The sequence below is a fragment of the Ovis canadensis genome, chromosome 1, assembly GCF_042477335.2.
Source record: "Ovis canadensis isolate MfBH-ARS-UI-01 breed Bighorn chromosome 1, ARS-UI_OviCan_v2, whole genome shotgun sequence".
NCBI lineage: Eukaryota > Metazoa > Chordata > Mammalia > Artiodactyla > Bovidae > Ovis > Ovis canadensis.
The window spans coordinates 111,891,789-111,915,139 of record NC_091245.1 but is presented as its reverse complement, the minus strand read 5'-3'; the positions used below and the strand labels follow the sequence as shown (position 1 = coordinate 111,915,139).

The window sequence follows — 23,351 nt, the reverse complement described above, 5'->3', positions numbered from 1 at the left end:
GGGCCCTGCGCCGGCAGGCACCCTGACTCAGGTCACTTCTTGTCTCCGGGGTGGGCCTCCCCACCTATGGACACTATTATAGTTCTGCTTCTTGCTAGAGATCCATAAACTCCCTGATGAAGTAAACTTTCGACCACCTGCATAAGATCTATACTTCTCATCCCAGCAGCCCACCTGGAGGCTGAGAAAATGCAATGAACCCCTTCTCCGTTTAGCTACCATAGCATGATGCTGTAGCTCTGTGGAGGACTATCAAGACGTATGGTTACCCTGGCCAGATGTGTTATAATCAAGACCTGTTCCACCCCAAAGCATCCTGTAGCAATCAGGGAATTCACTCAGAGTAGTTTCCACTATCTATTCCTCGGTTCCCACTGTAGTGACCAATCACTGTACTTAGCGTGACCCAGACTGCTCAGAGACGAACTGCCAATGGTTAAAGGTCACGGGGAAGTCAACTCTGACACAGAGCATCCAGTTCTCCTTAAATACTTCCAGCCCCACCCCAACTCCAACCTGCTCTCCTAAATATTCCAGAATATCAGTGTGAGCAGAGAGGTGACAATACCTAATCTATAAAGATGTGTAGAAGTCTTAGAATTTGACCTTGGAGGGAGTTCCCTGGTGGCCTAGTGGTTAGGATTTGGTACTTTCACTGCAGTGCCCTGGGTTTGATCCCTGGTCGGGGAACCATCCCGCATACCAGCCAAAATACAAAACCAAGCAAACAAGCAGCAACAAGTGGTAGAATTTGACCTGGGAAAGTGGAATACAGATCATCTCAGAATCAGAAGAATTTTGCTGCTGCTATTCCATGAAGTCCAAAGTCCTCTTCTGACTGAAGGGACGTTCCCATCTCTGGGTTTGCTCTCCGCTGGGTTTGCTCTTGGACCACTTCATTTTAAGCTTCTAGCTTTTGCTCCTGGACATATACCTGTTACGGCAGCTGCTCTGTTACGGCAGCTGCTCACCCTGAGTCAGATCCATCGAGGGCCCCAGCTCTGTCTCCCATTCTCACAAGTGTCTGCTCCAGGACCCCAGCCCACCTGGCTTCACCCTTTTGACAATCCACTCAGCAGTACATTTTTATGACATCTTCTAGCACTTTGCTATTTCCAGTGTGGCTTGCAACCAGCAGCAATGGCATCACCTAGGAGCTTGTCAAAAATACAGCATTTTGGGGTCTTCTGGACTTACAAAACAAAAAAAAAATAGATTTGCATTCCAATAAAAGCCCCAGGCTATTCAATGCACATCAGTTTGAGAAGCACTCTCCTAGGGCTTAGGTTCTCAAACCTGTCTGCACACTGGAATCTCTAGGAAACTTTTGAAAAATACAGATACCTGGCTCCCAATCAGAAACTTGAAGGGGTCTGGAGTGTGGCCAAGGCATCAGAGTTTTAAAGCTCCCCTGGAGATCCTGTTTTATTTTACTTTTTAATTTTATTGAAGTATAGTTGATTTACAATGTTATGTTCATCCCCTGGTGATTCTAATTTAAGACAGGATTCTATCTACAGAGGGCACACTATAAAGTTCTCTCTTAAGACTAAAACTTATAAGCTCAAGGAAGCAGAAATCAGCTCAATTAAATGAAGAACCTACTCTGTCCAAGATTTCCTATGGTTGATCCAGGTTAGGATAGGTGAGGGGTGTCTGGATTGCTCCGGCAGTTACCTTAATCCCAGCACTCCGGCACTTGCCCACAGCATCAGGCACAGCAGCTCGGGGAGGGTCAATCATGGAGATGAGCCCCACGAAACAAAGGTTATTTATGGGAAAGTTGATTTCACTGGTGTTAAACTTGAATCCCTTGGAGTAAGTGTTAGGCAGATTCAAGAAGCAGAACCCTGGAGAGGGACAGAAGAGGGGACCAGTAGTCATTCTGCTGTGTCTCTACCCACTTGCCCCAACCTCCTAGATTCTTCACCCCACAAATAATGACAGTTTTGACATCACTCTGCAGAGGCTTCTCCCACAGCCGCCTCACCTAGCACACGTTCCCCCAGACCTCCCAGATCCAAGTAGGCGTTTTGGAAGGCGTCCTTCATTTCATCATCTATGGGGTACTCCTGCCCTTTCAGAAGGTAAGTAGAGCAAAACTCTAAGATCCTCTCGGGCGCCCCCTTCATCATCAGGATGTGGGCCTGGGAGCTGTCTTCCCGCAGGTGGATGGACACCTAGGGAGAGGAGAGGAAGCTTCGATGGGAGGAGAGCACGAGGGTTGGGTCAGAGAAGCAAAGTTAAGCTGTGTCATACCTCCATTTCCTTTGTTCCTTGACCCAACACAGCCCTCCTCCCTGCAGTCATATCTGCTCTTTGGTCGAGCGCTTTCCTCCTTTGTAGGACCCCACAGCCTGGTATTATTTGCACACAAATCTCCGTTATCTTCTTAGCCATACTTGGAGCTAAGGGCAGCCAGGCACTCTGTTTCCCTGGCTTCCTCTCTGCCTGAGTGGCTAGTGAGCAGAGACAGCAGAGTGAACAGGAAAGAAAGCTTAGAGCCGAACACCTATGTTCTAGGACCAACAGGAAGGCTTTCTTAGCTTTCTGGCCTCAGGTCTGTCTATAACCTCTGCAAACCTTAGCTCCTTTGAGAAAATGTGAAAGATCTGCGATGCCCACTTCATTTGGCTTTTATAAAAGAGAGAGAGTATTAATGAAGAATATATTGAAAAACATTGACAGTTCTTTACCATGATTGGTTGAGCCTGAAGGATGGGATTAGGATGAATAATAATAGTAGCATTTATTGAGCACTTACTATGTGCCAGGCATTGTTCCAAGTGCTTTACGTAAATCGTCATTTTAACCCTCCAGTCACTACCCTGTGAGGTAGGCACTATAAAGTTGTTTTATAGATGACAAAACTAAGCTTAAGCTGTGTCCAGAATCACATAGCTAGAAGGTAGAAGCAATCAAGGGAAGAATCCAAATAGACTGACTTTAGAACATGCTCTCTTAACCAGCCTATGTTCTAAATTCTTTGTTAACTCTGTCATCGCGTATTTGGTGACTGTCTACTTAATATTTATGATTGTTGCTTCATCTTTATTAATACTGTCTTTATTTTTTTCCTAAAAGAGTAAGGGTATCTATTCACTTTGAGTTACCAAACTCTTCAAGCATTCTGATTTGTTTGCTGCTTAAAGCTCAACATTCAGAAAACGAAGATCATGGCATCCGGTTCCATCACTTCATGGGAAATAGATGGGGAAACAGGGGAAACAGTGTCAGACTTTATTTTGGGGGGCTCCAAAATCACTGCAGATGGTGATTGCAGCCATGAAATTAAAAGATGCTTACTCCTTGGAAGAAAAGTTATGACCAACCTAGATAGCATATTCAAAAGCAGAGACATTACTTTGCCAACTAAGGTCTGTCTAGTCAAGGCTATGGTTTTTCCTGTGGTCATGCATGGGTGTGAGAGCTGGACTGTGAAGAAGGCTGAGCGCTGAAGAATTGATGCGTTTGAACTGGGGTGTTGGAGAAGACTCTTGAGAGTCCCTTGGACTGCAAGGAGATCCAACCAGTCCATTCTGAAGGAGATCAGCCCTGGGATTTCTTTGGAAGGAATGATGCTAAAGCTGAAACTCCAGTACTTTGGCCACCTCATGCGAAGTGTTGACTCACTGGAAAAGACTTTGTTGCTGGGAGGGATTGGGGGCAGGAGGAGAAGGGGACGACAGAGGATGAGATGGCTGGATGGCATCACGGACTCGATGGACGTGAATCTGAGTGAACTCCGGGAATTGGTGATGGACAGAGAGGCCTGGCGTGCTGCAATTCATGGGGTCATGGGGTCACAAAGACTCTGACACGACTGAGCGACCGAACTGAACTGAACTGAAGTCGCTTCAGTCGTGTCCAACTCTGTGCGACCCCATAGACGGCAGCCTGTCCCTGGGATTCTCCAGGCAATCACACTGGAGTGAGTTGCCATTTCTTTCTCCAATGCATGAAAGGGAAAAGTGAAAGTGAAGTCGCTCAGTCGTGTCTGACTCTCAGCGACCCCATGGACTGCAGCCTACCAGGCTCCTCTGTCCATGGGATTTTCCAGGCAAGAGTACTGGAGTGGGTTGCCATTACCTTCTCCGAAACAATATGGTGATTTCCTTAAAAACTAGGAATAAACCTACCATGTGACCCAACAACCCCACTACTGGGCATGTATCCTGAGAAACCATTCTAAAAGACACATGTACCACAGTGTTCACTGAAGCACTGTTCACAACAGTCAGGACGTGGAAGCAACCTAGATGTCCCTCGACAGATGAATGGATAAAGAAGCTGTGTACATACCTACAATGGAATATTACTCAGCCATAAGAAGGAGTGAATCTGAGTCAGACCTAGTGAGGTGCGGTGGCTTCGAATATTTTTATGTTCACTTTTGGGAATGATAAACTATTTTCTACATGTTGCCAGTAAAATTTGTATAATCGCACCTTTGGTAATTTTATTTATATGTTGAATGTACTATTATTTTGTGTTTATGATTTTTTTTTTTTTTTACCAATAAACAGAACACATCTCCAAATCGAAAAAAAAAAGAATATATTGAAACCTGTGAAGTACAACGGTTAGCCATTCTAGCCCCCTGGCCAATCTCCTGGAAACATGACGAGTCCCCTGAGAGGGGACTGGGGGTCCCTGTGGCTCAGTCGTGGAGCAGGGGGCATAGTCATAAAGGGAGCCTGAAGGACAGAGATCAGTTTCACTTTTCGTTTCCCTGTGATCTGATCTGAGCAAAGGAGCTATTTCTGATGTTCCTCTAATGATTGACAGGAAATTCCTGCTACGTAACCTGTCAGGTAACAAAATCAGCACATTGGGAGGAACTGAGCCTGCAGTGCTGAGGGAGCCAGACCGCACTGGCCCAGGGAGAAGCCAGATGGGAAACCTGGGTGTAAGATGTAGTTACAACAGCTCCTTGGGAAACTTTCCAAAAACTATTTTATTCAAAATATGCTTAAGCAGTTAAAGGGGGAAAACCTTAACTCATGTAAGCAGAAAACTGTAAAAAAACAATTTAAAAGCTTAATTTTCTGAGCACTTAAAAAAACCCCTTTGCTGACTATCTCCAATAGGAGATTATTGGAGATGACAGCAAGATCTGCTTAAGCTGGTAATTTAGTCACACACACACAAATCACAACTTAATAGAAAATTACAGATGAAAAAGATGGGAAAAACTGGAAATGTCAGAACTGAGAAGCTTCTTCCTTTCATTTCAGTCTCAGAGAGGGAGAGAGACCAGGCCTTGCAAACGACCAACAGGCTAAGATGTCCCTTGCATACCAGGGCCTCTCTCTGACTGCCCCGAGAGCAGAGCAAGCCAATAAGGCAGCTTGTTTATGGGTAGGGAGAGAAAGGAGTCAGAGGGGTTTTCTTGGGGCCCCAGGCAAACCCCACCAGAGTTGGCGGCTTGCAGACTGGCCGAGCACACTTGGTATAGAGGAGGATTTTGCTGTTTGAACTTGATACTCATTAGCTCAGTCATCTAGGGGAAAGATTGCTATTTTGTTGGACATCCCAACAAATGTCATAACTATGTTTTGCTTTTATTTTGAATCTTGTGGAAAGAGAGGTACCTAATTCTTTCCAGTTGAAGGCTTTAATTGGGCCTTGCCAAGCACAAAATTCCTGTCTGGTTAGTGAGGCCACTAAACATCAGGAAAAAATGGAAATAGGTTTGCAGTCTGGGCCGAGGGGACCTATCTTATTTCACTGATGAAAAGCCAGTTGAGACAAAAAACTTACAGGTCTGTTGCTTAAGCTTTTACTTGTTCAGCATTCAATGTGAAAGTGTAGGTAATTTGTTTTTAAAAGATCTATATAGCTTTTATTATGTTGTTATTTTTAGTTACAAAAATGTTTCTCTTGTGACAAAAACTTTAAAGATCTATTCTTTTAAGCAACTTTCAAATATAAAAGTATGGACCACTTCACGAAATGCCTGTCATCTGGGGGCCATACTAATCTCTGTATTATTTAGTTTTAGTACATGTGTTGCAAAGTGAGCCCTGTTACGTGATTTTAAGACTCAAAACCCAAACTGACTTTTGGGAGTCTCATTTCTTTTCTGTTATCCACACCTGAATGAGTATTGCATGAATTTAGAGAATTTCACTGTCCTAAGCAAATCAACCCTTAGCTGCTAGAGCTCCCACCCCAACGGCGATGCCGCTGTTTCCTCCTTTCCACCAGAAGCCCTCCTAAAAATGTGCCAGTGTTCCCACATATGAGGGAAGTACTGGGTTTCTGTCCCTCTCATGAAGTTTACTGGGAGGGCCACCACTGTCCCTCTCCCAGCATTTCTCCTTCTCTTGTCACATTTCCCTGGATCACAGACACAATGACCCTAGAAAAGCAGCTTCAAAAACAGTCAGGAGAGCCCTGACCGCCTACCTGATGATGGCAGCTGCTAGAACTGCAAGCATGGAATGAAAAGAAATATTTGATGACTTGTGAGATAAGGTACTCAAGGAAGTGGCTGACAAGTCTAACATATTCTTCAGCAGCAAGTCTCACAGTTGCCACCGAGACGCACAGCCAGCCCTTGCTGCCTGTGGACATTTCAGAGAGGACTTCATGACTAGCTCTCTGCACACTGATGTAGCCTCAAGACTGCTTAGGGCCGAACACCTCTTCCTTTATCATCTATGTCTGCCTTTTTCTGTTTACCACTTTCCCTTGGGCTTCCCTGGTGGCTCAGTGGTAAAGAATCTACCTGCAATGCAGGAGCCGCAGGAAACTCAGGTTCAATCCCAGGGTTGAGAAGATCTCTTGGAAGAGGGCCTGGCAACCCGTTCCAGGATTCTTGCCTGGAGAATCCCAATGCACAGAGGAGCCTGGTGGGCTATAGTCCACAGGGGTGGAAAGAGTAGGACAGGACTGAAGCAACTTGCACACTAACATGCACGCACTTTCCCTTGAGGTGAGCCTGCCTCCTAACTGGGGTGCCAGTTACACACTGTATCTTGTTCTATAGTTCAGACAAAGGCAAAGGTAAAGCTCCCCCTTCCTCCAGACGACGAGCCCATCCCCCACTGCTATTTCCTACATTGGTCGGTTCTGTACCTGGTACTTGTTGGTGGAATTGAAGGGAATCTCTGCCACCTTGGGGCTCTTCTCTCTCATCTCCTTCACGGAGCTGTAGGACTGCTCGACGAACTTGAGGAGCGCTGACTCCGAAGCATCTCCTGTTGTTGTCCGCTGCCAGGATGGGGTTGGTATAATAAGCCTGGGAGGCGTGGCACCTGGGTTTGCCAGTGGTAGCAAGGAGAGGGACAGAATGGGGAGGGCTGCTGGGGGCATCACCCAGGGCCAGGAAAGAGAGATTTAGGCTTATATGCTGGACACTGAAATCCCCTCTACCCGCTTGGGCCTGACACCTTAGCTATGGGAAGGCTCTCCTCATTCGCCTTAAAATCAGCCCGGTTGCAGAGGCCAGCGATTTGGGCTAGGATAAACCAGGTGTCAGAGCCCTTGGCAAATGTATTCCCTGAGAAGAGAACAGAACTGTGAGCAGGGCAGGGAATGGGAGCGTTTAAAGCAGGGGGTTATTCACCTCCTGTTCAGCATCCAGACACTCCTCAGAGACATCTCCTCTTCTCCAGGCCTCCTGGCTCCCCTCTCACTCACCAGCTCTTTCCTCACTGTCTGGACTCAGCACGCCCTCTCAGCTACCCATCACATCTCCCACATCCTTCCACTCTCTGACCACCAACGCCACCAGTCACCAACCAATCTGTTCTTCACTGGTGTCGGCCTCGTAGATGGTCTTGTCAAACCACAGGTGGGCGACGGTCATGCGGTTCTGGGTCAGGGTGCCCGTCTTGTCGGAGCAGATGGTGGAGGTGGACCCCAGGGTCTCCACCGCCTCCAGGTTCTTCACCAGGCAGTTCTTCCGGGCCATGCGCTTGGCCGTCAGGGTCAGGCACACCTGAGGCCAGGAGGGGAGCAGCGTTAAATGAAGAGGAGAGCTCTGCCACCCACAGCACTATGTGGTGGGAAACCTGATAGTTTTTACTGCTTTTTTAATTTTTGGTACTTATTTCCCTTTTGTTGTCACCTAGCCTTTAGAAATCCCATCTGTGGCCACAGTAAAGGAAATTAGGAAAGTGATTCTGGTTTGGTTTGTACTTTATGGCAGAGTTTCAAAAAAAAGAGTGCATTCCTTTACCAGGGTATTATAGAGAATGATCTCCTGTTCCTTCTAGACTATTCCTCTCCCCCTTGATCCTTTCATCTTTTCTCTTCCACAGCCTCTTCTCCAATCAAGTTCAGGCTACACCTGTTTCTCAAGTCCAGTCTTTTCAAGGACCACGTTGAAGGCTAACCTTTAACTGTGGTATAAGATGCTGTGGGTGGAGGAGGGTTGCACCAATAGTTTAAAGAAAGAATGAAGAGGAGAGAATGACAAAACTGAGGACTGTTGCGGCGCTGAAAAGGACTTGAGAAATCACTTAAACCAGAAGATTTTTGTTAACCATAATTCGAGTGAAAACCAGGCATGTGGCAAGGTTATTTTAAAAGCGAATAAATTCTTAGGCTGTGGTTATGCACAGAATTTGAACTGTGGAATTTTTATTTACATAACATCATGAGTCCTGATGTTTTTGTGCTAGTCCAGCCACACCCTGGATATTGTTCTCATTTCCATTTTAAGAAGGATATTGATAAAGGAGCGCAGGCCCCAAACAGGTATCTGACGATCATGTCACAGATAGAAGGGCTAAGGGAAAAGGGATTCTTTGACCTCCCCACCTGCAGAGTTTGAGGGGACATAATGGCTACTGCAAAAAAAGGGTAGGTTTGTAGAAGACAGAGAATTGACTTATTTTGTGTTCCTTCAGATAAGAAAACTAGGACCAAACAGAGAATCATATGTCTATTCAACATAATGAAATCTAACTAGAGCAATCCAGCAATGAAATGAAGTCAGATAAAAGGGGGGTAGGCTTCCCATTACTAGAAATCATCATCTCCTACAGATTTTATACAGGATATTTGGCATTAGTTGAAAGGTTGAATTTCTGTGAATTCTGACGTCCTTACCAGTAAGATTCTATAATTCTAATAAATTGAGGCCCTGGAGTGCAGCGAGTTGGCCAGGTTCACCAGCCAGTACACCCAGGACTGGAACTCCCTCTGGGTGATTTATAATCTAATGCTTTCTGCATCATAACTCACTTCTTTTCTCATTAAAGAGAGAAGGCACCAGAAAATACGGGTGGAGGAAGTCAGCGTAATTTGGGAACTAAATAATTTGGCATCTGTATATGCACTGGAGTACTCTTGCACTTGAGAGACTCAGCCACAAAAGAACATACTAGTGATTTCATTTCCCTGGGGGCAGTTTGTCTGCCTTGGAGCCACCCTCCACTCTGGTTACTCACTGTGACGGTGGCCAGCAGCCCCTCAGGCACGTTGGCCACAATGATGCCAATAAGAAAGATGACAGCCTCCAGCCAGGTATAGCCCAAGATAAGCGAGAGCCCGAAGAAAGTGACCCCCAGGAAGACGGCCACCGCTGTGATCAGATGGATGAAGTGTTCGATCTCAATAGCAATGGGGGTCTTGCCCACCACCAGACCGGAGGTCAGTGAGGCTATACGGCCCATCACAGTGGAGTCTCCTGTGGCGATTACAATACCTTGGGCTGAGCCTGTGGATGAAGGGGGAAGTCTGAATCAGGAAGACTGTTGGATTTGGTTCCTACATAGAAAAAACTGTCACTGGTCGAAAACAAGGGTCTCTGAGAGGTTATTACGTTCTGCTCTCTTTATGTTTCGTTTGTACAAGTGAGGGGCTCCTAGTCTGAAAAATCTCAGATTCCACAGTTCTCCAGAGATAGCCAATTTTATTGCCTAATTGCCTTCACCATCAAGGTATTCGTCTTTGTTGCACTTAATCTAAATATCTCCTATTGCCTGCATGCTTCTCATTTTGTCCTCGGCAGCTGAAGAGTTTCTTGAGCCCCAGGAATAGTGGTTACCCTTCTGCTGGAATCCAACATTCCAAAACCCCCATCCTCTCACCCAGGGCTTCTCAATTTGCCCCCAGGACTCATCTGGCAGCATCTGGAGTTGAGACAAGATGGGAGGGTTACTACTGGCACCTAATGGGCAGAGAGCAGGGTGCTGCCAGATATCCTGGCACTCAGAGGACAGCCCTCCTTTCCCTACCAGCAAGAACCACTGCCCAGTTGTCAGAAGCACTCTGCCTGCAGCCCCCTCCCTACTTTGCTGGCTGGAGCCAGTCTGACCCCTGCTGGCTGGCACAGGCCATAACAGTGGGGCTTTCTGGGCCCTCAGTCAGGAGGCGAACTTCACACACGGGATGTGGAACACTCGGGTATGCGGCTTGAAATGAAGGGCCCCACAAAGTTCTTCGCTTACAATAATTCTTCCTGCCTTACCATAATGACTGAAACTCCTACCATTAAAGCTACAGTCAGAACCACCCAGAAAAGCAACATATTATAGAGATAGCTCTTATTTTTTAATCAGAAAGACTCATGCCTGAAACCTCAACTTTTCAACATACTAGCTATTTGCTCTGGGGCAAGTTCAAATTTCTAAAGTCAGTACCCTCTCTTGGGATGCTGAGGAGAAGTTAGGGCTTACTTCAGGAGAAGAATGAATTAGCAGGGCTGAATAATTTTCTTCCCTTCTATCCTGTTTTCAGTTCATAGAGCACAGTCCATTCACTACATAGAATAAAAATAGCTACAATTACAGGGCACTTAAAATGTGTTAGGCCTTGTGCTAAGCATTTTATATGTATTATCTTCTTTAACCCACATAAAAATTTATGGACCAGTGACTTTCAGTATCATCATTGTTCAAATGTGGAAATGATGGCTTTGACCTTTTATTTAAGATCATACAGCTCACGAGTGACAAAGAAGGTAGACTATTTACTGGCTATTACATTCCTTACTACCTTTAGTTGATAGAGAGTTCTAGAAATCTTTGTTTCAACCTTGGCTTCTTTTCTTTTCTTTTTTTTTTTTTGGCATGTGAGATCTTAACTCCCCAACTAGAGATCAAACCTGTGCCTCCACCAGTGGACTGTTGGAATCCTAACCACTGGACCACCTTAGGTGACCACCATTAATCTTTGCCTTTGAATCTAGGCTGCTTATGATTCGACATTCACCTTCCACACAGTTGGTGGAGAAGAAGCAGATATTTTGGGTCTCCAGAGGGTTCTCATTGGTGAACTCAGTGGAGCGGGACTGGGGTTCTGACTCTCCTGTCAAGGATGAGTTGTCCACCTGGGATGGGAGAGAGGAGGGTCATAAAGCGAGGATGGAAAAAAAGACTTACACAGATAGCACATCTCTTTCTGCCACCAGCATCATCGTTATCGACATGCAGACAGGAACATAAACCTGCACACCACTGGAGCCTCAAATCTGCTCTTGTGACTTCTCATGTTTCCGAGGAAGACGGTAACTTCGTTAACTGAGCCCAGGTCACCGCCGTGCTCGGAGACCACACTCGGCCTCCTTCCGCAGCATTTCACACCCCCTCACCTTACATCCGTGTGAAGAGATAAGCCGGATGTCAGCGGGGATCCGGTCCCCACCCTTCACTTCTACCAGGTCGCCTACCACCACTTCACGTACAGGGATCTGAAACTTCTCTCCACCTCGAATGACCAGCGCTTGCTGTGGGAAGACAGTGTAGGGTTCATTTCCAAAGCTCTTTTCTCTTTCCCATCCAGTTCCTGGTCTCCTGTCCTCTGATTCCCACGGTTACTCACCACATCATTTGTGCAGATCACTTTGGTAGATTGCAAATTCTTACCATCACTCTCTGCAGGGCCCTTTGATGCTCCTCTCACTTACACCCCATGTAGGAATGGGGTTTATCTTTTCATTTCTACAGTTAGGTTCGACCATTTGGCTTGCTTTGACCCATAGGACATTAGCAAATGTAATGCAAGCAGATGCCTAAAAAATGCTTGCACACTGGGGCTTGCCCTCTGTCACCATATGAAGGCTCAAGCTAGCCTCCTGGAGGAAGAGAGATTATAAAGAGAAAGGCCCAGATGTCCACGACATCTCATCTGAGGCCCCAGACACGTGAATGAGGTCATCTGAGACCAGCCAGCACCAGCTGAACTCAGCCCGGATCAGAACCGCCCAGCCACAGTGAGAAGTACGATATTTGTTGTTTTGAGCCACTATGCTTTTAGGGTGGCTTGCTAGGCAGCAGACCCTGATAGGCTCCAAACTCCTACTTCATTCTACCAAAACATTTTCCCCTGGACTCTTACCCAAGGAAGGAATTAAGTTCTGTTGACATCAAAGGGAGAAGATCCTGGGCTAAAAGGCTAGAACACGACCATGTCATTGGGAAAATCTGGAGCCTATCCCTCTTCAAGTTTCCAGCCCTGTGCCTAGGAATATCCTTCTGCCATCATGTTTTCCAGGCTCTTTAGAAAGGTTTTATTTGAAAACAATCTAAACTTTCAGAAGAGTTGCAAGAATAAAAATTGTATCAAGAACACCTATATAACCTTTGCCCAGATTCACCTGTTAGCATTTTACCCTATCCGCTTTGTCATTTCTTCTCGGTCTCTGGATGTGTGTATGTGAATTCTTTTTTCCCCCAAACTATTTGAGGGCAAGTTACATACATCATGATCTTTTTAGAAAAATATTACCTTTTTTGATGTGGACCATTTTTAAAGTCTTTATTGAATTTGTTACAATATCGCTTCTGTTTTACCTTTTGTTGTTTTTTTTTTTTTTTTGACTGTAATGCATGTGGAATCTTAGTTCACTGACCAGGGATCGAACCACACCCCCTACATTGGAAGGTGAAGTCTTAACCACTGGCTGCCAGGGAAGTCCCCACATAAGTCATGATCTTTTATCGTACAGACTTCAGTGAGCATTTCCCAGAAATTAGGCGAAGGAAATGGAAATCCACTCCAGTATTCTTGCCTGGAAAATTCCATGGATAGAGGAGCCTTGTGGGCTACAGTAGTCCATGGGGTTGCAAAGAGTCAGACATGACTTAGTGACTAAGCATGCAAGCATAAGAATTACGGTGTTAAATAACCATAAAATGGTTATCAGACTCAGTAAATTTCACATAGACACAATACTTTCATCTGCTGTCTGCATTCCAGTTTTATCAACATATCCTTTACGGCATTATTTTCTGCTCCAGCATAGGATTTGGTCTAGGGTTAGATACTGCATTTAGCTCTCATGTCCATTTAGCCTCCTTTAATCTGCATCACTTTCATAGCTGTTCTTTGTCTTTAAGACCATCAACATTTGAAGAATCTGCCTTCCCCACCCCCCCGTGCCTCCAGCTTACTTTTGGGGGGATAGAACCCAATAGATCTGAGGTTTCATATTATGCTCATTGGACTTCCCTGGTGGCTCAGACGGTAAAGAATCCGCCTGCAATGCGGGAGACCTGGGTTAGATCCCTGGGTGGGGAAGATTTCCTGGAGAAGGGAATGGCAACCCACTCCAGTATTCTGGCCTGGAGAATTCATGGACAGGGGAGCTGGCTGGCTGCAGCCTGTGGGTTCGCAGAGTCGGAAATCACTGAGCGACTAACACTCTCACTTTCATTATGCTCGTTAGATTCAGATTATGCATTTCAGACCAGACAGCTTCAAAGGTGATGTGTTTTTCTCAGGGTACTTTTAAGGCCAGACAGGACAAAAGTTAAATGAATTCACTCTTATTATCAGCCTCACACAGTCCACTCATGGTAGAGTACAATTCTTCAAGGGACATAAAAGTCATATATTTGGCTGCATTCTAACACATTCTCTCACTAGATCCTTCCATATGAATCCTACCTGAGGTACCATGTTCTTAAAAGATTCCATGATCTTGGAGCTCTTGGCCTCCTGATAATAGGAGAAGCAGCCAGTGATGACAACGACGACAGTTAGTACAATGCCCAGGTACAGCTGCGGGTAGGGAAACCAAGGGCTCATCAATAGGGTCTTTCCTCCCTCTTCGTCCTCAGAAAGTCAGTTTGCAGAGGTAATAGCCATTTGTCTAGGTGGAGGAAACCATGGGACTTGGCGGGAGAGCACAGGGGTTGAGCAGAGTCTGAGACAGTCTGGCTCTTTCAGCTTCCTGCTGAAGGAGCCCGGAGCTACAGTTTGGAGCCAGCAGAACTCCAGATCCGAGGAGCATCATCTTTTCCTCTCCAGAAAGGCTACTCACAGGGAGAGGGAGCTCGTGAGGGAGAAGGACAGGAAGGAGAGAGATTAAAATTCTGCGAAAGAGAATGGACAGCATAGTGCTTTGATGATCAGTCGGGAGGATAATCAAAGGAGAACAAGTTTCTAGAGACAGCTCTGTATCTCAGGGAGCTGAGTCAGAAGCTTTCTTTTTCTTTTTTTGGCCACACCACATGGCTGGCAGGATCTTAGTTTCTTGACCTGGGATCAAACTCATGCCCCCCCGCGGTGGAAGCTCTGCAGTGCAGCGGAATCCTAACCGCTGGACTGCCAGGGCGTTTCCAAGATCTTTTTTTTTTTTTTTTTTAAAGAAGCTTTCTAGATAAAAGGGAAACCAGGAGGGACCAAAGCTCTCTTAGCAGCCCCTGGGAGTATATTGATTTGGACCTGAGGACTTCAGGAGTGCTAGGCTGCTGAGTAGGAGAGCGGCAGGGGCTGAGCAGAGACTAGGCAACGGTGGTTGAATGGACTCACGTTGTCTTTGGTGGCGTCCTCACTGAAATACAGCTGGATACTGTAGGCCACGAAGCAAAGAATGGCACCAGTCCACAGGAGAAGCGAGAAGCCGCCAAACAGCTGCTTGCAGAATTTGACCCATTCTGGAGTGGTAGTGGGAGGGGTCAGTGCATTGGGTCCGTCTCGAGCCAGGATTTCCTGCGCCTTTTCAGGGCTGTGGCCCTGTGTGGAGAAGAAACAGGGAGGAAGGGAGAACCATTAGAAGAAAGCAGCTGTCACAAAGGAGAACCTGGCTTCAGAACTCAGACCTGCCATTTATAGCCCCAGTCTAAGTCTAGAGACCAGTGAAGTTCTCCGAAGGTCAGCCTGGTAGTTCTTCCTACATAAGTGGGATTCTAAAACTTGCATTACAGAAGGGTATTATTTAGCCTCCTTACATAGGAAGGATTTTCAGTTTATGGGTTGATTCATAAATCTTTTGAACACCTGTCTTGGGACGGGTACAATGGTAGAGTACTAAAGTGAGTGAGACTGGTGCCGGGCCTAATGGAGCTCCACCTCCAGTGAGGAGATGCATATAAACGATTTATAATACAGTGTGCCAGGCTAATGGAATGAGGAGATACAAAGCATATGCTTATAACATACAGACATCCACACTCTGATTCTTTAACTTGGAAACAGAAAAAAACAAACAATCAGCTAGATACAGGAAAGTGTAAATCCTCGCTCTAGCCTGGTGCATAAGCTTGGGTGCTTTTTCCTCTGAGTGACAGTGAGGCTAAAACCTGCTAGAGGATTGTAATAAAAAGAAGAAGAAGAAGAAAGTAGCTCTCTTAAATACCCATCAGCCACTCCCCAACCTGCCCTGGAAAAATACAATTTAAATAAAAACAGGACCCGCCTCCTATGCTCATCTCTGGTTACCAGAGGGTCACCCTAAGACCCTCCAATGAGGAGATTCTAGAGCTCAGAAGAACTCACATTTCCAGGGCTTTTGTTTATTTGGGATCATTGTATTAGTGGTCAGAGTAGAAGCAGCAGCGGTGAAGTGACAGCAGAGGTAATATATGGTTTTGCTATTAAACCAGCAGTTCTCAAAGTGTGGCCTGGGGACCTACAGGGTCCTGAGATGCTTTCTGGGCAGAGGGGATCCACAAAGCCAAATAATTTTTTTTTTCCTTTTGGCCACAAGTAGAGCCTTAACCACTGGACCATGAAGGAATTCTCAACCAATTTTCATAATAACACTAAATTGTTGTTTGTCTTTTCACTCTCATTCTCTTGAGTATATAGTACAATTTTCCTAAGGCTACAGGGCACATGATACCACAACAGAGTTAATGCTGAAACTATGTGAGAATCCAGCAGTCTTCTACTAAAAAGCTAGATGTTAGATTTGCAAAAATGTAAAATACCACTAATTTTTTTTGCTTTGAAAAGCAGTTGACATAAAAATATTTATACTAATAGATAATAGCTTTACTCTTACAAATCAATTAGGAAATACTTTTTAATTTTCTTAATTTTAATTTCTAATATGATAAATATACATGATAGATGTGTGCTGTGCTTAGTTGCTCAGTCGTGTCCAACTCTTTGTGACCCCATGGACCGCAGCCTACCAGGCTCCTCTGTTCATGGGATTCTCCTGGAAAGTATACTGAGTTGCTCTTTGGAAGGAATGATGCTAAAGCTGAAACTCCAGTACTTTGGCCACTTCATGCGAAGAGTTGACTCATTGGAAAAGACTCTGATGCTGGGAGGGATTGGGGGCAGGAGGAGAAGGGGACGACCGAGGATGAGATGGCTGGATGGCATCACTGACTCGATGGACGTGAGTCTGAGTGAACTCTGGGAGTTGGTGATGGACAGGGAGGCCTGGCGTGCTGCGATTCATGGGGTCGCAAAGAGTCGGCCACGACTGAGCGACTGAACTGAACTGAACTGAACTGATGCCCTCCTTCAGGGGATCTTCTTGACCCAGGGATCCAACCCACGTCTCCTCTGATACCTGCACCGCAGGTGTATTCTTTACGGCTGAGCCGCCGGGGAAGCCTGCTAGATGTAACCCACGTGAGCCAAAGCTCCTTGGAGTCCTTGACAATCTGTAAGAGCGTGAATGGGTCCCTGGGACACAGGTTTGAGACGTGCTGCCCTAGTCCGTCCTATTCTTTGCTCTAATCCTGAGCTCTCTTTGGAGTAGTTACCATTATCATCTTGTTTGGAATGTGTGTCCTTGGCGAGGTGCAGGTTAAGGGTCAGATCATTGACCTTCAAGTCAGGGGCTAGGTTTCCAGCTCTGCCTTTGTCCTGGGAGCCTCAGGGTCGGGGATGCAGAGCCTCTGCCTCCCTCAGGGAACCCCTCCACTCACCCTGGTCAGGTCCACAGAGTACTTGGCGCTCAGCTCATCCAAGGTTAACTTGTGGTCATCCTGAGGAGACAGTAGAGCCACTGAGGGACGGGTGGTGACACGTCATTTCCAGGGGAGACATTTCTGGGGAAGAGGGAGGGCGCTGGCCTGCGTGATGAATTCTCAGGGTGAGATGTGAGAAGGCTGAGGGCTGGCAGAGACTTTGGAGGGCAGCTTGCCAGCACCCTCTTCAGCTGTTCTCACCATGACTACTTCCTTCTTCAGCTCCTCCAAATCTTTCTTCTTTTTTTTCCTCTTCATTTTTTTTTTACTCATCTTAGGACTGTTTGTGGGCCCTGGGTTTGGATTCCGCTCATGAGGTGTCACGGTCCCTTTTTTCCCTCCAAGCCCCATGGTTTTCCCTGGATATGGCTGCCCCAGATCAACTGGTGGGAAGAAAGCAAAGAGAGTGAGGAATGTGAGGGGACAGAGGAAGGAGGAGACTGGGGACAGCGGCTCATGGAAGGGGGACCAAGGGAGGCAGGCAGGGAGGGCAGCGGCGCGGAAGCCCTGGATGGGGTCGGGGGAGGCGTGGAGGGGCGAGAGGAGCCTGTGGCCTAAGTTACAGGAAGGAGAAGGGGTAAGGATAGGGAGCGAGGAAATGAAGCGTGGAGGGTGTTATGTGCCTCAGTGCTGAAGATGCTACAGGACCCTGAGCAGGTAGGAAGTGCAGTGGGCTTCAGGGTATGCTGGAAGCCCCCCAGCCCCAGCCCCCGTGGCTCCAAGGCAACGCCCAAACCTGTGGTCACAAAGGCCTCTGCCAAGTTCTAACCCAGAATACACAAGTCTTAGTCCCTGGGTTTGGCAATAATTGGAGCAGGTTCTGCCGCAGACAATTGTAGTCTGAACGCAAGACTAGCGCAAGGTCCCAGCCTGGTCCTGCCAGCTGCTGGGACCCAGAGGTACCCCAGATAGCTGACTTAAAAAATAGAGTAGGCAGTCTGTATGTGAGTGTGCTTTTCCAGAAGCACACTTCCCACCGACTTTGATTTTGAGCTTTTGGTTATAGGAGATCAGAGAGCAGGTTAGGTCAGACTTTGGACTTTTGAATCAGTCCTGGCTTTGAATCCTTTCTCCTCTGCTTACCAGAGGAGTGTGGCTTTGGTTAAGTTACCTAACCCCTTTGTGCCTCTCTTTCCTCATCGCTAGAGGGGGATACTATCTACATTGTAAGCTGGCAAGAGTAAGGATTAAAGTGGGGTGCTTCATGTAAAGCATATCTGATATACATAGTATGTGCTCAACATATGAAATGAAGTGAAAGTCATCTACTCATGTCTGACTCTTTGCAACCCCATGGACTGTAGCCTGCCAGGCTCCTCTGTCCAAGAGATTCTCCAGGCAAGAATACTGGAGTGGGTTGCCATTTCCTTCTCCAGGGGATCTTCCCAACCCAGGGATCAAACCCTGGTCTGCATTGCAGGCAGATTCTTTACCCACTGAGCCACCAGGGAAGCCTTGTGCTCAACATATAGCTTGAATTAAATGTTATGAGTCTTATCTGTCACTTAATGTACAGCTCTTCTCAGTGAGACTGAAAATACCCTTTCCATGTGAATACCCTGTATTTCCTCATGACATATTTATCTCTTTTATTCACCTTCATTGACATCTCAGTATGCTGTTTGGTTGTATTAACTTTATATATATTTTATATGGAAAATTATGTTGTGCCTCCTTCCAAAAAACCATCTGAAGTGGCTATATGTTTATATTATTTGTACGTTTTGTCAGTTATTCATGTCACATACATTTTTGTGTTTTGGTTTGGCATGCTTTTCAAAAATATAACTGGATCAGAAAACATCCACCTAGGGGCTGATGTAACATTCCTTTAGTATTCAGAAATAGAAAATTTCCCTTCCCAGCTGGGACAAGTAATAGTTTGTTTCTTTAATAGACTGGCTGAAATTTTCCTTCTCTTCTAAGAGCATACAAAATGGAAACTGAAAGTCCCCTTTCCCTCTCCCTAAACTTAGACTCCCCACTGCTGATGTTAACTGCTGTTGGCAGCGTGCTGTGCATCCCTCCAGTCTTTTTTCTACATTTATACTAATAGTATCTATAAGGAAGTGGATTCTCACTTTTTACAGACACTTTCACTCATTCCCACTACTAATTGATTTATAGGATATTTCCCTTTTAATTTTTTAACTACTAAAAACATTGCTGCAGCAGCATCCTTATATATAGTACTTTTAGGCCTTTGAGCTTCAGTTTACATAGAACTGATTCCTGTTCTGAATCATAAGACTCTTGTTTAAAATCTTAAAAAATTTCTACCAGATTGCTCTTCAAAAGGGCTTGTCTTACCCATATTCCACCACCAAGATATAGAAATGTCCACTTCCCACACTGGATGATCCTGACCATTTTCATTTTTTCTATCATAACTGGCAGACTTTGATAATCTTACAGTTTTAATGTCCATTTCTTTATTTTCTAGGTAGCGCTTTTTCTCATATTTATTGGCTTTCTGGGCTTCATTTTCCTTTTTCTGAATTGTCATTATTTGCCCAATTTTCCATTGTTCTTTTCCTTATTGGTGTGTTCCAAGGGGTTCCAACCTCATATCATATACATTACAAATATTTTCTCCCGGTCTCTGTGTTTAATGTAGATCATAAAATCCCAAAGAGCAAGGTTAGAATTAAAGTTAAACCTGTTAAGTTAATCTATGCATCATCCATGTGACAATACCACTTAGCCCAGCTTTGCACATAGGAGGTCCTTCAAGGCAACTTTATTGACAATAAAATCAAGTGAATTTATTTTCGAAAACCCCATTCTGTCCCACAGATCTTAGTTCAAAAGTGTACCTCTTCTGAGAGGCCTTTTCTAATTGCCAAATCCAAAATAGCAGCTCTCACAAGCAGTCCTCAATCCATCACTTGTGGGCTTCACTGCACTTCTTGACCTCTGAAATTATCCTGCCATTTATCCATTGACTTGTTAAGTTTTCTGTTTCTCCATGACAGTGAGGACCTTTTGGGCTTATTTGGGCTCTATACCCAGGCCCTAGAATAGCACAGAGTGGTTCATCCCCAGACAGTTCCTAAAAATAAGTTGATGACAATGAATGTTCAGGTTTTATCCTAATATTATAAGGTTCCATACCCATCATTTTGGTCTGGTATGTTTTAAAACCTGTCAGGGTTGATACGCTAGAATTACAGTTGTCTACTCATTTGCTTCATAAACACTTATTTTAAAAAAAACCCTCTGATATTCTTACCTGATCACTCTTGCAGCTGAATGTCACAACTAACATGTCATGTTTTATAAAAACACAGTGAGGCTTTTAATTGGTATTATATCGGCTCTTTATAGCAACTTATTTTTATCTTTACTATATTCTGTCTTCCCAAACAGCAGTCAAGCTTAGCCTTACATGCATTTTTTTTTATTATTCTCATTGTGTTTTTAAATTTTCTTGAATAAGTACCTTATGTCACAAACGCTAAATCTTGAGTATAATGTGTTTTGGTTCTGTTGTAAATAGAAGCTCTTTTACTGTATTTTCTAATACTTAGAGATAAATTTTATTTTTAAAAAACCGATGTCTTGGGCCTGTAATTTTGAAATCATTGCTTATAGGACTTTTTTGTTGTTCCTGTAGCTTTCTTTTGGTTGGCTTACTTGGATACTTTTAAGTATTTAACCATATTCACTACCAAAAAAATATGTTTTTATTTCTTCCAGCTTGTCCCTTTATTTAGACCATATAAATACAAACTTCTTATCCAAGATTTCAAATGTTGCTGCTATTGCTTTTGTTATAGTTGTTATTATTATAGTTTTCTAGACTTATACATCCTTCCCCACTTCTCTGAACATAATTATATTTTCCTGAATGCTTTTTCCTCAAACATCTTAATCAGTTAAATTTTACTGATAACCTTCTAACATCTTTTGAAATAATTACTTAATCATTTTTCTACTGAATGTTAATGTTTAGTTTCTGTATAATATACTGTCCTTGAATTCTACTATTTGATGATAATCAAATGGTCTACTATTTGATGATACATTAACAAATATATATATATATTTGTTTATTTTATTGAATTCTATCAAAACTATTTGTTTCATAAAATAGGCTGAGCAATATAAAAGTTTTTTCTGTCTTCTAGTACAGTTGAAATAATATAAGGGTGTTCTTTGAGTTCTAATTGTTGGCAGTTTTATCTGCTCCTCAGTGCTCTGAGCAGGCTGATGGTTGAAAGCTTATAGACGTAGGCCCCATGGACAGTACAGCATTCGGTTGTTTTTAATGCTACCCGGGGCCAAAGAGCTAGGAAAATGTTTTGAGTGTCCCTTGTTTCCTACTTCCCCCATTCTTTAATCCCTAAAATAAATGTGGGATCAGGGATCAGAGACACAGTTGACCCACGGCTTCACCTAATGAAGTGCCCTAGAGGTCTGGGGGAGGGGCTGCGTTCAAAATCTAGAAAGGATATCCCATGAAACCAGCACCAAATGATCTAATCATTTGCCCTACGTCATGTTGCATTCTTAGCATTATGAGTATTTAGCTTGTTTTCTGTCTCTGATGAATCTTGATATTTACTATTCTGCAGGGGAAAAGGAAAAGGCATGGAAAACCTGTCTGCCTGGGTCAGACGTTGGCCTTGATTTTTACACTACATCCCATAGTAAGAGTCTTTCATCTTCTCAGTAACAGCCCCTAAGATGGTTGATTCTTAACCCCCTACCCATCATTAAGGTCACGCCCTCTCCCCTCCTCGGGCTCTAATCACTTGGATCTGCCCAGCCTCTACTGGTCAGACGTTCACTGTCCACGCGTTCCTGGCTCCCTGTGTAGCTTCCCCAGTTTGTTAAACCATATCACTCATCAGGCTGCCTCCATGCCCACGGGTTTTCTGTTCACACCATTGCCAGTGAGTACGGCATGCTGGTAAGGGAGCTGGTCTCGGGTTTGAATCCTGATTCAGATGCTTACCATCTTTGAGACGGAGTACATAATTTTGCCTTTCCAAGCCCTAATTTTCCCATTTGAAAATTAAACAATAGTCTCCATTTCACTGGATTAGGAGGATTTTTTTCATCATCCAACCAATATTTATTAATTGCCCAATACATGTCAGGCATCATTTTTTTAGGTGATAAATAAAGGTGGTGAAGAGAGAAACACTTCTGTGTACATGGAAATAATTCTGGAGGAGTCAGGCAAACATTTTTGCTTTTGTATAAGCAAAAAACTATATATGTGTGTGTGAATTATATTTATATATTTTTATACACTACCTATATCCACCTATCTGTGTAAATTTGAGGTAGTGTTCATGAATGAAAACAGAGAATGGGGAAAGAGGTGCCAAAAGTGTTAATTTATTTGCTGTGGTCTGTGAGGACCTTGTGAAGAGGTAATGTTTAAGGGGCAATCTGTAGAAAGTGAGGCAGCCAGTCATGTGAAGAACTAGAGAAATCGATTCCTGGCAGAGGGACCATCAAAAATAAAGGCCCTGAGGCAGGATTAAATGAGACTATACAGCTAAAAGTGTGACATACTTACAGCACTGAGAAAGCTGCAGTTAATTCTCCTACAAGTTCTATCACAATAATCACCATCACCACCACTGCTAACGTGGTAATAAAGGGGCCAAGAGCTGACTCCCGACTGCCATCCCAAGATCCTGACACAGGGCTATGAGTTTGGCGTCTTCCTCTCTCCTGTTGTTAGGGACTCGTGGGAAAACGCACTCCCTCCCATCCACCCCTCCACCCCCAGCACAGAAGCATCCCTCCTTACTGCCCATCACACCCTGTCCGAGAAGATTTCTGATGTCTACTGCTGTGGCACAGTCACTCAGTTGTGTCCGACTATTTGTGACCCCATGGACTATAGCGCACTCGACTCCTCTGTCCGCGGGATTCTCCAGGCATAAATACTGGAGTGGGTTGACATACCCTCCTCCAGAGGATTTTCCTGACCTGTGTCTCCTGCACCAGCAGGCAGATTCTTTACCACTGAGCCACCTGGGAAGCCTCCAATGTCCGCTACTTAGATGAATTCCAAGGATTGCATCTGCCTCTCCCTCCATTCTTCCCCCTCCAAAGACAGCAACTAGAACGGTACAGACTGTTGACTGGTGTTGACAAGCAGAGTCCTTCAGCCCACCATCTCCTCCCCGCCATCCCGACCCTGCTGCTCATATTGAGTGGCCTGCTTGTGGTCTGGCATGGAAAAAGCAGGCATGGCCTTCAGGGTTCGGGCCTGTA

General features: G+C 44.9%; 1 protein-coding gene across 1 annotated transcript in view; it reads right to left on the bottom strand.

Annotated features, from left to right (window-relative positions):
• The window catches only part of LOC138416472 (sodium/potassium-transporting ATPase subunit alpha-4), a 33,332-nt gene extending 15,844 nt beyond the window's left edge, over positions 1-17,488 (bottom strand). Inside the window, exons 1-12 of the mRNA XM_069545661.1 lie at positions 17,313-17,488; positions 17,070-17,129; positions 14,713-14,916; positions 13,846-13,959; positions 11,549-11,683; positions 11,170-11,287; positions 9,405-9,673; positions 7,750-7,948; positions 7,398-7,507; positions 7,084-7,218; positions 1,991-2,180; positions 1,678-1,850 (exon numbers count right to left, since the gene is read on the bottom strand). Of these exons, the coding sequence (XP_069401762.1) occupies positions 1,678-1,850; positions 1,991-2,180; positions 7,084-7,218; positions 7,398-7,507; positions 7,750-7,948; positions 9,405-9,673; positions 11,170-11,287; positions 11,549-11,683; positions 13,846-13,959; positions 14,713-14,916; positions 17,070-17,129; positions 17,313-17,462 (1,857 nt within the window). The 5' untranslated portion in view covers positions 17,463-17,488. The remainder of the gene's footprint in view (positions 1-1,677; positions 1,851-1,990; positions 2,181-7,083; positions 7,219-7,397; positions 7,508-7,749; positions 7,949-9,404; positions 9,674-11,169; positions 11,288-11,548; positions 11,684-13,845; positions 13,960-14,712; positions 14,917-17,069; positions 17,130-17,312) is intronic.
• Positions 17,489-23,351: the final 5,863 nt, after the last annotated feature.